The sequence below is a fragment of the Dreissena polymorpha genome, chromosome 16, assembly GCF_020536995.1.
Source record: "Dreissena polymorpha isolate Duluth1 chromosome 16, UMN_Dpol_1.0, whole genome shotgun sequence".
Classification (NCBI taxonomy): domain Eukaryota; kingdom Metazoa; phylum Mollusca; class Bivalvia; order Myida; family Dreissenidae; genus Dreissena; species Dreissena polymorpha.
Window position 1 is genome coordinate 41,803,632 of NC_068370.1, and position 12,839 is coordinate 41,816,470.

Consider the following 12,839-nt stretch of genomic DNA (forward strand, 5'->3'; position numbering starts at 1 on the left):
TTATAATTTTCAAGTTTCATTAACTGTAATAATTTATGTCCAATTTCCGAACAAAGCCATGAGACATATAAAAAGATTTTGTTAAACATTAATTTTTTATACAACAAGAGATGTGTTCGTCAGAAACACAATGCCCCCTATTGCGCCGCTTTGAATGTTTTTTTGTTTTTTTTTTACTTTTGACCTTGAAGGATGACCTTGACCTTGAACTTCCACCACTCAAAATGTGCAGCTTCATGAGAACGCCGCTTTGATTTATTTTTTTGACCTTTGACCTTGAAGGATGACCTTGACCTTCATCTTTCACCCCTCAAAATGTGCAGCTCCGTGAGATGCATATGCATGCCAAATATCAAAATGCTAGCTTCAATATTGAAAAAGTTATCGCCAATGTTAAAGTTTTCGGACCGACAGACGCCATTTATTTGACATTTGACCTTGAAGGATGACCTTGACCTTCACCTTACACCACTCAAAATGTTCAGCTCCATAAGGTACACACGCATGCCAAATATCAAATTTCTTTCTTCAAAAATGCAAAAGTTATGTCCAACGTTAAAGTGTTTTTTTTCCGACGGACGGACAGACTGACAAACACACATACACACAAACTGACATACTGACTGATGGACAGTTCAACTGCTATATGCCACCCTCCCGGGGGCATAAAAATGCTTTCACAATACATGAACAGTTTTCATTTATCAAAAGTATAAGTCTGTAGCACAATCATTAAAACCCACAGGGGTGCATGTGACATCAGTTTGTTTAGAACATGAACCATGTACACCACTTTCATTCAGCGTTTATGGGTACATTTGATGTAGTGCTTTATGTATCACATTTACCAAATATGAATGATAACACATTGTGTTTAACACAACAAGTTCAACACATGAAACATCTATTGCTTCAGATTATTTTTTCAGCAAACAGCACGATTTCTCCACACAATTTAAGGCCCACCTAATTCTAAATTCCATTCTATTAACAAAGGCTTAAATCATCAGAACACTCAAAGATTTGTGTCCAGATCTTCTACAGACTGAGTGAAGCTCATGAAAACTGTTCACATGACACTTATGGTAGAACATTTCCTATCAAATGTCTGCAATCTGTAAGACACCTGTTCTACATCCCAAACACTGCAGAACACAAGTTGCCATGGAAACCACCTATGACCTCACTGAAAGGTCATCAAGGTCGTTGATACGGGTGAGAAGCTGCAGCAGATTTGATCGTGGTCTTGATAGCGCTCGGTGCCTTAGTCATTACAGGATCTGAAAGCAGAACGAACATGTTACGTGTGTAAAGTTTTCATTAATATTTGAAAACTGGAAGTTTTGCTCAAAGTATTTTAAAGTTTTATACAAGTCCTGTCAAAAAAAATCTAGAGAAACACATTTATTAGCTCTTTATTGCAAAAACAGAATTTTTAGGTAATCATCTCCCTTGCATATCTTACCTAGACAATTACTCTTCATCAAAGTGCTTATGACTAACCACTTATTCTGCGAAAACTGGGCTTGAAGCATGTGTGTTAATTGTTGGTTAGCCTGTGCAGTCCGCAGGCTAATGAAACCGTCATTTCCCGTCTAAACTAAATTTAAGTTAAGGGGAGACCTCCTTTAAACAAAAAAATCCATAAAAGTGGAAAATGTCATCCCTATGCAAACTGCACAGGCTAATCTGGGACAACACTTTATGCAAATGCATTAAGCCCAGTTTTTCAAGAGCGTTGCTCATATCAAGGTACACAAACCAACCCGCCCCACTTACTCTGCCTGTTGTTCGCCTGCTGAGCCTGCATCATGCCTATCTGTGGAGACTTGGGGTGCCGAGGTCGGGTCGTTCTTAGGTCCTTGCCATACAGCGCCGTGGCAACCAGCAGGTTGGTGTCGTCCTGGGAACACATCTGAGGCTGGCTGTTCTTGTGACCTGAAGAAGTACAATTGTTAATTATGTTACTGTGATGAAATGTGCCTGTTGGTCTGTGACATACATGTCTGTATGTGTCTCAGCCAAATTAAAATTTTACACAAATTTTCAGCTTAATACCTCTATCAAAACTAAAGTTGTTAAGAACAAAACAGATTTTTTATTTTAAATACCAGTGACCTTAAACTTGATTTAGCTGATGACTAACACAATCCTAAGTCAGGTGTGCATGTACGCTACAATTAGTCGCAGTGTCGTCAATAATTAGCCTGTGCAGGCTGCACAGGCTAATCTGGGACTGCACTTTATGTAAATGTATTATGCCCTTTTTTCCAAGAGCCAAGCTCATATATTTTGTTAGATCTACAAACAGTGCCACCACTACAGCAGACTGACCTGCATCGTTCTCCCAGTCCTCTTTAGTAGAGTTCATCAGATCCATCAGGTTGCTCGTGAACTTGTTCAGGTTGTTCAACTGCTTCTGTAATAAAAACACATCTAGGATTATATCTCACCTCCTACAAAAATGACCTTATCCAATTGGCTTAAAGCGGTCACATGCCCATGGAGTATTTTCCATACACCCTAAGTAATTTCCATACCCATCGAGTAATCGGTGGAGATATAATCGTTACACCGTTAGTAACTGACCGTGTATTGGATATACACCCTCAGTAATTTAATACCATACTCGCTCTCGTATGGTATGAAATAACTGAGGGTGTATATCCCATACACTGTCATTTACTAACGGTGTAACTAATAATACCATATTTGTCTATCAGGGTGTATTATTTGATATTTATCACTACTTCAGTAGACAGCTTTGAGCTCCCATTTAGGAAAAAAGAAATAGTAAACTGCATTACATGAAATAATTTTTCTTATTGGATGTGACTTCAAATAAATGAATCACTATATTGAAATCAAAGAACACTATATACCCTTAAAGGGACCTTTTCAGGTTTTGGTAAATTGACAAAATTACAAAAAATTGTTTCAGATTCGCAAATTTTCGTTGTAGTTATGATATTTGCGAGGAAACAGTTATACTTAACATTTACCATGCTCTAAAATATCCGTTAAAGGCATCTTTTGACGATTTAAAAACCTGAAAATTATAAAGCTTTGCTATGCAAAACGATCAAATAATTTGGAGAATTCTGTTGTTGTTGTTATATTTTGTGATACTACGAGGATTGCTTATTAAAGTATAAAATACATCACTCATTGTATGAGCATGGATGGCCCAGTGGTCTAAGCGTTAGACTTAAACTCCAGGGGTCAGTGCTTTGAGCCCAGTTCACTGTCCAGTTGAGGGTAATTTTATTTTCTTCCTTTAATTTTATTTTTGTTTGTTTTTTAATAGAGCATTTTTTATCCAATGTTTACATTTATCATTATAAAGCATTTAATGACAAACTTCAATGCATGCGAAATTTGTGAAAAGGTCCCTTTAATGGAAGTAATTAAAGTACAATGTATGTAGAATGGAAGGCCCATTTGAATAGGTCTTACAACAAAATAAGGTATATGCAAGGAAAAAATGAGGTTAAGGTCATGCAACTGTGCTGAGTGGTGAGTGAAAGTATCCAAGCTATTTCCTATTTAGCAATGATGCTAATTGAAAAGTCAATTAGGATTAATCTTGAACTTGACTTTCTAAAAAAGTCCAAAAAAGTCAAAAAGTAAGTCAATGTCAAGATGAGGTCAAGAGATGTTGATGTGATGATAGCATTGGCAGACATCATTTTTGCAAACATCAAAGCTTTGTAGTAAGCATTATCAATTTTATGCAAAATGTGTCGTTCTGGTTAAAGCTCCTACGGACAAACAAACTAACTGACAGAGGGGTCAATACGTAATTGCCTCATGGCATCAATAGGTACATGCAGGAGGAATAAACAAACGCAGACAATTTTCAATGTTGGACAGATATTTATTAACTAAATATGGATTATAGAACATATGAATGCTAACCATTGTCTTTTTCTTAAGTCCTTGAAAGAAAACATTTTGGGTAAAACATTATATTTGGCTGAAGAGAAGACATGTCAATTCTTCGTGAAATGTTGCTATGTGTATTTGCTACAAGATTATGTGATATGGACTTTAAATAAATTACTCAGTATAACAGCCAGAGAATGGACACTTAAAATAAAACGTGATTGTCAGTGCTTTCCACAGGATTTTTTTCAGAAGCCCCAGGGCCGTTAGGTGGGGGGGGGGGGGGGGGGGGGGGGGGGGGGGGGGGGGTAAAGAGAAATGACATTATTTGGTGCATCATCCTGTTATCCATATATATATACTCATACCAAGTTTCAATGAAATCCGTCAAAGCACTTCCAAGATATGGCTCTGGACAGATGGACAGAGCCAAAACAATATCCCTCCGCCGATGGCGTGGGATAATAAAGTCATTGATAACGACATTTTTAAGTGTTTAACCCTTTCCTGCATACATCCGTATCAACCATACTTTCTATATAGTGCTGCATACTTACTACTTTTCCAGTCGCTACTCAATACCCGATAATCTCATATACTCCAGTTTTAAAAGCAAATTGTGGTAAATATTTATGATATAAGTGCTCAAGAATTTCAAGGAACACAAACATTCGCCTTTTTTCTTAATTATCAAATAAATTTTGGCATATGCAACTATTTAAAGATGTGATGAAAGAACGTCCAATCGGGGCAGTTTTTTTCTCTTGAACACGCTTAAATCACCTGGCGTGATGTTCCTGTTTTCATACAACACAAAATGCACCCATGCTTTCCATGCTATTTTCTACATGTCTGCATAATTTTCGCGCGCTTTTTATTGATACAAAGGTAAAAGCACTATTTATTTGACGCTAGAATTTGTTAATGCCATGTTAGCATTAAAATTCGGAAGCATGTGACGGATTACAAATTTAATCATGCTCATTTTAGAATCGAACAAAACTTTAACAGGAGTGCGAAATTAATTCAACGATAATTTGTTAAAGCGCATTACGAGTCGAATAAATGTTTTGACCATATTTTGAAAGAAATGCACAATATCCATGAGGATTTCACCCGGTAACCATCATTAGTCTTCTAAGTAAGTCGCCAAAATTTCATAGTGGAGGTGTAAACCGTAGGGACCTATGAGTGTGTTAAAAACAAATCCAACAAACTGCCATAAAATCACACACTTATGACAATTATGTCACTCGTCGTCTGCATGATCTTACTGCAGGTATGACTGCCTACAAGTGTTGTCGCTCATTCAAAGCGTGCACTCTCATTGGCCAATATCGATTTTCCATTACAACGACGAGGCGGGCTTAAGGTGGCTAAAAGGATACATGTTGTAATTGACAGAGGATCATATATCGGCTCTCACAATTTTCGGCAAAGTCTACATCGCTTTTATCTTAAGAATGCCTAATTGCAGTTAATTAAGAAATAATTGACGGGTAACCGTTGGTTATTGCGGTAATAACCAGCGGTATGGAGTTCCGATGCGTAGGAATTAAACCACGAGGGCGTTCCCCGAGTGGTTTGATAACAAGCATCGGAACGTAAAATTGAAAATTGTCTAAAGTCGGATTGTTACTTCTTTCCAATCATTCCAAAATTCATCATGAAACGAACATCAATGATGCCAAATTTAGAAAATAAACTAATTATTTTGATTTTATGACATTTCTTGTCAAATGAAAAATATAACCAATCAGTGGGTGGAATGGGTAAAAAGGTATAAAGAATATAATAATGTTGTTTTTGGTTTATGATAATTGTTTATCTACTTGTGATCATCAAAATTGTGCAACTTACTTTCCTGCTAAGACTGGATTTGCGCTAAGAAGATTCTTCCACTGAACAAAAATACCATAAAAGTGGTGAGGTCCCTGATTAGCCTGTGCAACCCTTTAAGCACATTAAGCCCCATTTTTCTTAAGTGCAGACCATATTTACATGTGCTAAGTCCTGAGCCAAACACGTTGCCTTGGTGACCAGCTGCTGTGTTTTCTCCTCCACCTCTGGCTGTGGTTTGGTCCTAAGGTAGGTGGGTGGAATCTCATGGTTAAACATCATCACTCGACCCTCTGTCAGTTTCTGAAATGATCAGCACTTTAATTTTCAAAACGCTTAACACATTAACAATCTGCATCATACATTTTACAACAAACCACCATATTATACATGTTTTTATCCTATACAGACAGGGCTTGTTTCAATTCTTTAACACATGGGGTAAAACAGGGTTAAGCATTTTGATACAACATGTCATAGCAAATGATTACCGTAAACAATCCTCAGTTAGATCAGTTTTACTGGTAAACTACATGACTTGAAAAATTTGTTTCTGTAGTGATGAAACTAACAGGGGCAGCATCTATAGGTCTAGAAGGAAAACAGCCAAAAAATATGCAGCATATTAATAGATTGTATTGTAATGTATCTACTTTAAAATTACAATAGACCCAAGTAGCTCACCTTATACCTCAAGAGAATGACAAAAAGCGATCACAAAAGCCATGACCACATTTGCTAGGGGGGTCTAAAAATAATGCACTACAAAGATGATAATGAGTTATCATTACATTTATCAAATTAAAAATCTTCTAAATATTGTCCCAAAAAGCAACTTCTCTTCTTAAACAACACACACTTTTTATAAACAAAATTGTATTCATACATGTCAGAAAGGGTATGAACCTGATATCAAGTCAACAAACATAACTAAAGGACACATTACCCCCAGGCTCTCGTCAATTTCAGGTGAGATCAATATGGGCAGCAGCAGCTGGTTTTTCAGGGCAGGCACCTTGTCCCCTTTAAGGACTCGCCCTAGTGAGGTCAGCTGACCGGACAGCAGGGCAAAACTGTCCAGCACGGATGGCCTGACAAATTCAGGCATATCATTGAGTAAGAACATTTAAGTCTGTCCTAGCAAAACCAGACATGATGCATGTGCGTAGAGTATCAAGCTATATAAGTCTGTGCAGTCCACACAGGCTGCATCATGTACGAAGAGTATAAAGCTATATAAGTCTGTGCAGTCCACACAGGCTGCATCATGTGCGAAGAGTATCAAGCTATATAAGTCTGTGCAGTCCACACAGGCTAATCAGCATGTGCGAAGAGTATCAAGCTATATAAGTCTGTGCAGTCCACACAGGCTAATCAGAGTCAACACTTTTCCAGAACAAAAAAATTCTATAAAAGAAGAATGTGTCGTCCCTTACGGTTCCTGATTAGGCTTTTAGCACATTCGTATCCGGGTGAACACTTTACTCATAATTATGCATTAACTTAAGCCTGGTTTTGGTTTGCTTAGAGACAGGCTCATTTCTATAAATGTATACAATAGTTTGTTTTATGATAAGGTTGCTCAGAGGTTTTGTGCTCAGAGGTTTTATTAAGGTAACAGAGCCTTGGGAGGACACTCGAATACTACATTTTTTAGTTTTAGTGAACATAAACTTAAATTCCCCTCTTTTGAAAGTAAATGCATTTCAACCCATTAACATTTGATAGTTTTTAATTGCTAGGCTGAGTGATTATTTGTATCACAAATTTCTTCAACACGACCATTGTTTAACATTGTTTATTTCTCAAGATGATGCGATCACTATACTACAGACCTGTCACCATGTGATTGACAATTTAAAGCTTGTACTCATAGTTTTGCTAAAGGCTATTAGCTAATCTTTTACAGTTACAATCTTTTAAACAAGTATTCAATGTCGTTGCCATTTTTAACAAACAATATTCCTCTGGAAATCTATGCTATGTAAAGATAAACGATGTTAGTGATATGGGTCCATCAAATGTTGAAAATATACATTTTAAGTAATTAATTGAATATTTGTGTATGCCTTTATGAGTCTCAAAAAAGTCAAGAATTCACGAAAATTTGAAAGCCACAATTTGATTACTACCATGCAGATTTCTAATCATGTTACCCGGGATCATCTCAGTGTGTGATGTGGAAAAATCTAGCGTGAAAGAGCCTGCTATCACAATATAAATTGCTGTTTTCAAATTCAACAGCTGGTCAATATTTTACCAGTTGAGTGTTTCATATTCGTGTTCCAGCTTGCCAATGAGGGCACCAATTGAGGACTTGAGTTCTGACACGCGCTGAATCAACGCCTCCAGGGAAGCCTCCAAGTGCTTCTCTTCTTTCTAAAAGTGGCAAGACAAAGCAGCAGTTGATCAATCATGTATTTGAATTGCACTGGGAAAACGGGGCTTAATGCATGCATGAAGTGTCATCCCAGCTTAGCCATTGGCAGTGTGCAAAGCCTAACAAGGCCTTACAAGGGACAACACTTTCCCCTTTCAATGAATTTTGTGTTAAAAGGATGTGTCTTCTTAAGGAACATTCATTCTAGACAGAAAGTGTCGTCCCTGATCTGCCTGGTTGAACTGCACAGTCTAATCTAGGACGACAGTTTCAGCACATGCATAGAACACTGTTTTGCGACAGCAAGGCTGATATACATTCAACTGTGATCAAATCAGCACAATGACGCAAGTCCTGCACTGATAATAATTGTTGCCTCTAGAGTAAGGGGTCGGCCAAGAGGAGACATGGGCAAAAAATAGGCTTATGTTTCTTTTTTAAGAGGCCAGGTACTAGGTAAGTAGAAAAGAAATTTGCCCTTATTTTCATTTCAACTCAATCCATTAACAAACAATACCTGTAAAGCATCCTCCCATTTAAAATCAAGCAAACACAGTTATTCCTTCACACCTACTTACAATCCACTTAATCACATGCACTTAAATGTCCGCTAGTTATCACAAATTCCGTCATCTATGGAATGCTGTATCTGACACTATGTGCGAGCTTCCAGTACCTGGTAATGTAGTATTGAATACTATTGATAAATGCCTTTAGAAATGGCCACTTGCTGATTATGATTTAAGTTTACAGCTTAAACTCCCTAGAAACTGGCACCAGCTCAGCATTAACATCAAGACCTTTGATGTCCTCCAACAGCATTGACAGGTGCACTTAACAGCTTGCAGATTTTTAGGATTAAGATTTATTGATATCATTCGGTAACACTGTTGTAAATGCTAAAGAGAATTTAACTGGTTTAATTGTTTTTTCAACTGGAAATATGTTGCAAGGTCATTACAGTGTTTTGTTTAATAAAAATCATGGATAATACCTAAATACATGTAGGTGGGGTATGTATGTAAATATATTAAGCACTTTCATGCACATTGAATCCTTAACGTGAGTTCTTTTCTTTTTATTTCATTTTTTATTCAATTAATATTATAAAGAATTGAATGAGTAGGATTAACAGTGAACATTTTTTATTTATTGATTTCAAATGGTAAAATAATGCAAATAACTAAAAGAAATTCTAAATACAACAAAAATACACTACACACGGCTGTTAATCACACGCGCCACCTCTTTTTTGAGAATCAGTCGCATTAATAAATGAGCCGATGCAACTTCCGAGGTGGCGCTCAGGCCCGGATGTTTTGACATTTCATGGATAATTTTACAGGGTGATAAGGTTTGATATGTTTTTCAACATATTTTGCATTATTTTTAAAATCTGGCAATGTAATGCGATTCAGCACGGACTCTAGATGACATATAGATAATGTGCTCCGTGGATAAAGCGAATATTTATTCATCCAAAAATGTACAGAAACATACACTCTCAGTCTCAACCCATTTAATATTGTGAGAACCTTTATAAGTAGTGGCATTGTGGTGTTTAAAAAATAATTTCAATGAGTTTTTCCTGTGTGACAAGAAAATGTTTACCCAATTAAATCGCTAATGGCATCAAACGATTGTGTACAACATACATACGATGCTGCATGCACACAAATATTGGCTTCTTTCCAACGTAGTAGATAATTTTGCATATTTCCTAAAGAGATGGAGCCAATGCTTAGGAGATGGAGTCAATGATAGGAGGTAGCGCCTATGCAGGATGTATCAATTTACAATCGTTTCTCAATGTCATTATCGCATGATGTACATTTGGTAGATAAAGTTATATGTTATACTTAATATATTTTTCAACGTACATACAAAGGCCAAAATCTTTACAGAACTTAAACACATTCTATAATATTAAGATGTAGTATTTTTTAATAATTATATAAGTAACTATCTACATTAAGAAGTCATCAACATGAATAAAACATATTGTAGGATATATACCAAAATTTTGTAATACTCGATAAAACCAATAACTTAATGTTCAGCATAATCAAAATAATTCATCAACTGCAATATTTGTATACAGTATGGCAATTCCCGAAATGAATATAATACTTCTTCTTGAAACAATGATTTGTGTATCTTAATCCAAATGCTTAATTTACTGAAAGACAAAGGACAATGAACCTTAATAACTTAATAAGGCTCATATATGTTGTTTTTCCCAGAGCAACTCCAAAAAAAAAGATAGCTAGTCCTTTTTCCGTTAACTTTTTTGTATAATACACATTAACTATTCTTATCATACAAAGATGAACATTTAAAACCATCAAGACATTATAAGTAAATTACTTTTTCTTCTTAAAAACGCATGCAACACAAATTAATGTGATGAAGTAGTCAACTTACAAAAAATTGCAAGTCTTGTAAACATAATAGAAACCATAACATAAAATATATCACTTTAAAATAGCTATAAATGTGTCTATCTTAATAAGAAATTGTGTCTGATGGTGATGTTCTTCGGACAAGTTTTGAGGAGTAATCATATCTGATGATTATTGGTGATCAATTGGGACATGGTGCGAATATATTTAGGTACAAAAGAGATGGGTACGAATCTAATCAGCCATTAATTACGCAAAAATAGAAAGTTTAAACTATCTCAAAATATTTGTTGGAGTTTGAAAGTACTTTTTATTTATTGTTATTTATCGTTTACAATTTAACAAGCAAGTTATTGTCATTAAACATTTATTATCCGTACCTGCATTCTGTCTTTTACCGACTGTCAAGTGGGACGAAAACGGAAATAGTATGATTCGTACGATGCGCATGCGTGAAAATTGAAAAGTAGGTCATTCATTCAGCCGCCATATTTTCTTTATACGAAACAAATACTCGTTGACGATCGGAGAAGAGGCGTAATTTAGATCCGAAATATCAAGGTAAATTTGTTCTTGTAATTGACAAATACAACAATCACTGTTTACAATTGTTTCACTTTGAATCCGTCGCCGAATTGACCGCTGAAATGTCTGACTTATTTTCATTGGCGGGCAGGTTGCGATTTGATTGAGTTGATTGGGCGTCATTTCTGACCAATTTATTGGTCCGTTTGTTAGTGTCCCAGCCATTGGAAATACTGCAATAAAAGACATAGTAAATTGACGTAAACATGAACACATTTCAATGACGAGGTTACTGTTCGCCAAAGTTTCAGTTTATTGACTCATTAATTTCATTAGGGAAGAAAATGTCAGGATTTTTGTTAGTCAGTTTCATGACGTCACGTCTTGTAACAGATCTCATCTGTACTATTAAATTGTCCACAAATTGTTGCAATGGCATTATCCTAATTCGGGCAGCAAAACAATTTCACGCAATGACAACATCATGAAAGGTATTGCTAATTAGTTCAGTGTTGGCGAAAATGGATTGAACAAAACATGTGTTTGCCTCAATTATTCCCCTTTTTAATCTTCAGAATATTAAACATATAACAACTTATTTAGGTGATTATTTTTCCCAGGGATGTATAAAAAATAATTATACATCCCTGTTTTTCCTTATAAATTGGTTACTGCAAGTTGTAATACTGACAATAATCATGTTCATGCAAACAAAAATGCAATAAAAAATACATGTTGTTTGAAAAGGGAGCCAGACAACTCGGCCCAAAGCCAACTCGCCCCAGGTCAAGTCGCCCCGAAAATCTGGACAAGTCGCCCCAAATATGTTGGACAACTCGCCCCAATCGAAAGACAACTCGGCCCAATTCTGGTTCTTATATATAGTATTATAGAAATTTTGTTCATATAAAATTTGTTAAGTTTAATGTATTAATATGCGTGATTATTGTTTTTAGTAAATGTAGTTGTATGATGTTTTTTTTTCATTTCATATTGTAAAACTTTGTAATTCAATAATTGTTTACATACAAATTGTTATTAGCTTTTTTATGATTGTGTTTATTAAAATAAGCCCCATTTAGTTCGTCTTGTTTTGAAAACGTGTGAAATGTTAAACGTTTATTTTTACGGCATGCTTTCATTTTCTGTTCAAAGATTGTTTAATGAGACATTTATGAGACATTTTGTATGATAGTTTAATTAAAGAATAATGGAATATCATTGTGTTAGTTATGTTTTGAAAACGTGTGAATTGACGAAAATTAATTAAGCCGGCATGCTTTCATTGTCTGGTCAAAGATTTATTAATAAGACAAACGGTATGACAGTTTGGCGTGATTAAAGAATAAATAAGGTAACACGCTTAACCAGACAACAATGCTGTTTGCAAAGTAATTATAAGGGCTGACTATATATAAAGAGGGTATCTGAATGAGCCCAAGTATGTGTTTTGTTTGTGTCGGACAATACTATTTGTGACTTGGAATACGATTGCTATATAGTTGTGTGGGTTGCAGTGCATCTGCCATGTGTTCAAACATATATGTGCTTATTTGATGTCGGATACATTAATTTTCTAGTGTGAGTTAGTTTTGTGTTTGTGTTTCTGCAATGGCAGAAGTGGCAAAGTGTATAAATTGTGGAAAGACAGTTGGGCAGAGGCAACGTGCTGTTTCTTGCGATGCCTGCGAGCGATGGCAACACATAGGCTGTGATACTGGTAAGTAAACTTATAATATAATTATTTGTAGTGTCTTACATTTTTTTAGGTCAGGCAGCTTTTGTTTCCCCATAAATAATGAATCTAA

The 12,839-nt window shown here is 35.8% G+C and overlaps 2 protein-coding genes across 3 annotated transcripts in view; one reads left to right on the forward strand and one right to left on the reverse strand.

The window, feature by feature from the left end:
• On the reverse strand, nt 1–11,033 carry LOC127862350 (mediator of RNA polymerase II transcription subunit 8-like). The gene is made up of 7 exons (XM_052401439.1): nt 10,887–11,033; nt 7,985–8,103; nt 6,671–6,815; nt 5,887–6,027; nt 2,335–2,419; nt 1,780–1,938; nt 1–1,280 (listed from the first exon to the last, which is right to left on the reverse strand). Exons 1-7 carry the CDS (start codon nt 10,890–10,892, stop codon nt 1,198–1,200), a joined length of 738 nt encoding a protein of 245 aa, XP_052257399.1. The 5' UTR covers nt 10,893–11,033; the 3' UTR covers nt 1–1,197.
• The window catches only part of LOC127862348 (nuclear transcription factor Y subunit gamma-like), a 27,108-nt gene continuing 25,200 nt past the window's right edge, over nt 10,932–12,839 (forward strand). The window contains exon 1 of one of the 2 annotated variants that reach the window (XM_052401436.1): nt 10,932–11,067. The gene's annotated coding sequence lies outside the window, so the exon portion shown is untranslated. Of the gene's footprint in view, nt 11,068–11,189; nt 11,523–12,839 lie in introns of those variants that run through there. The other variant, XM_052401437.1, reaches the window with a different exon arrangement.

Excerpts from the sequence above, each read along its gene's own strand:
- LOC127862350 (XM_052401439.1), bottom strand. Across the intron at positions 6,816-7,984 it reads GAATATGAAACACTCAACTG|GCCATCCGTGCTGGACAGTT; the intron begins GTAAAATATTGA and ends TGAATTTGTCAG. Across the intron at positions 2,420-5,886 it reads TGGCTCAGGACTTAGCACAT|AAGCAGTTGAACAACCTGAA; the intron begins GTAAATATGGTC and ends TTTTTATTACAG.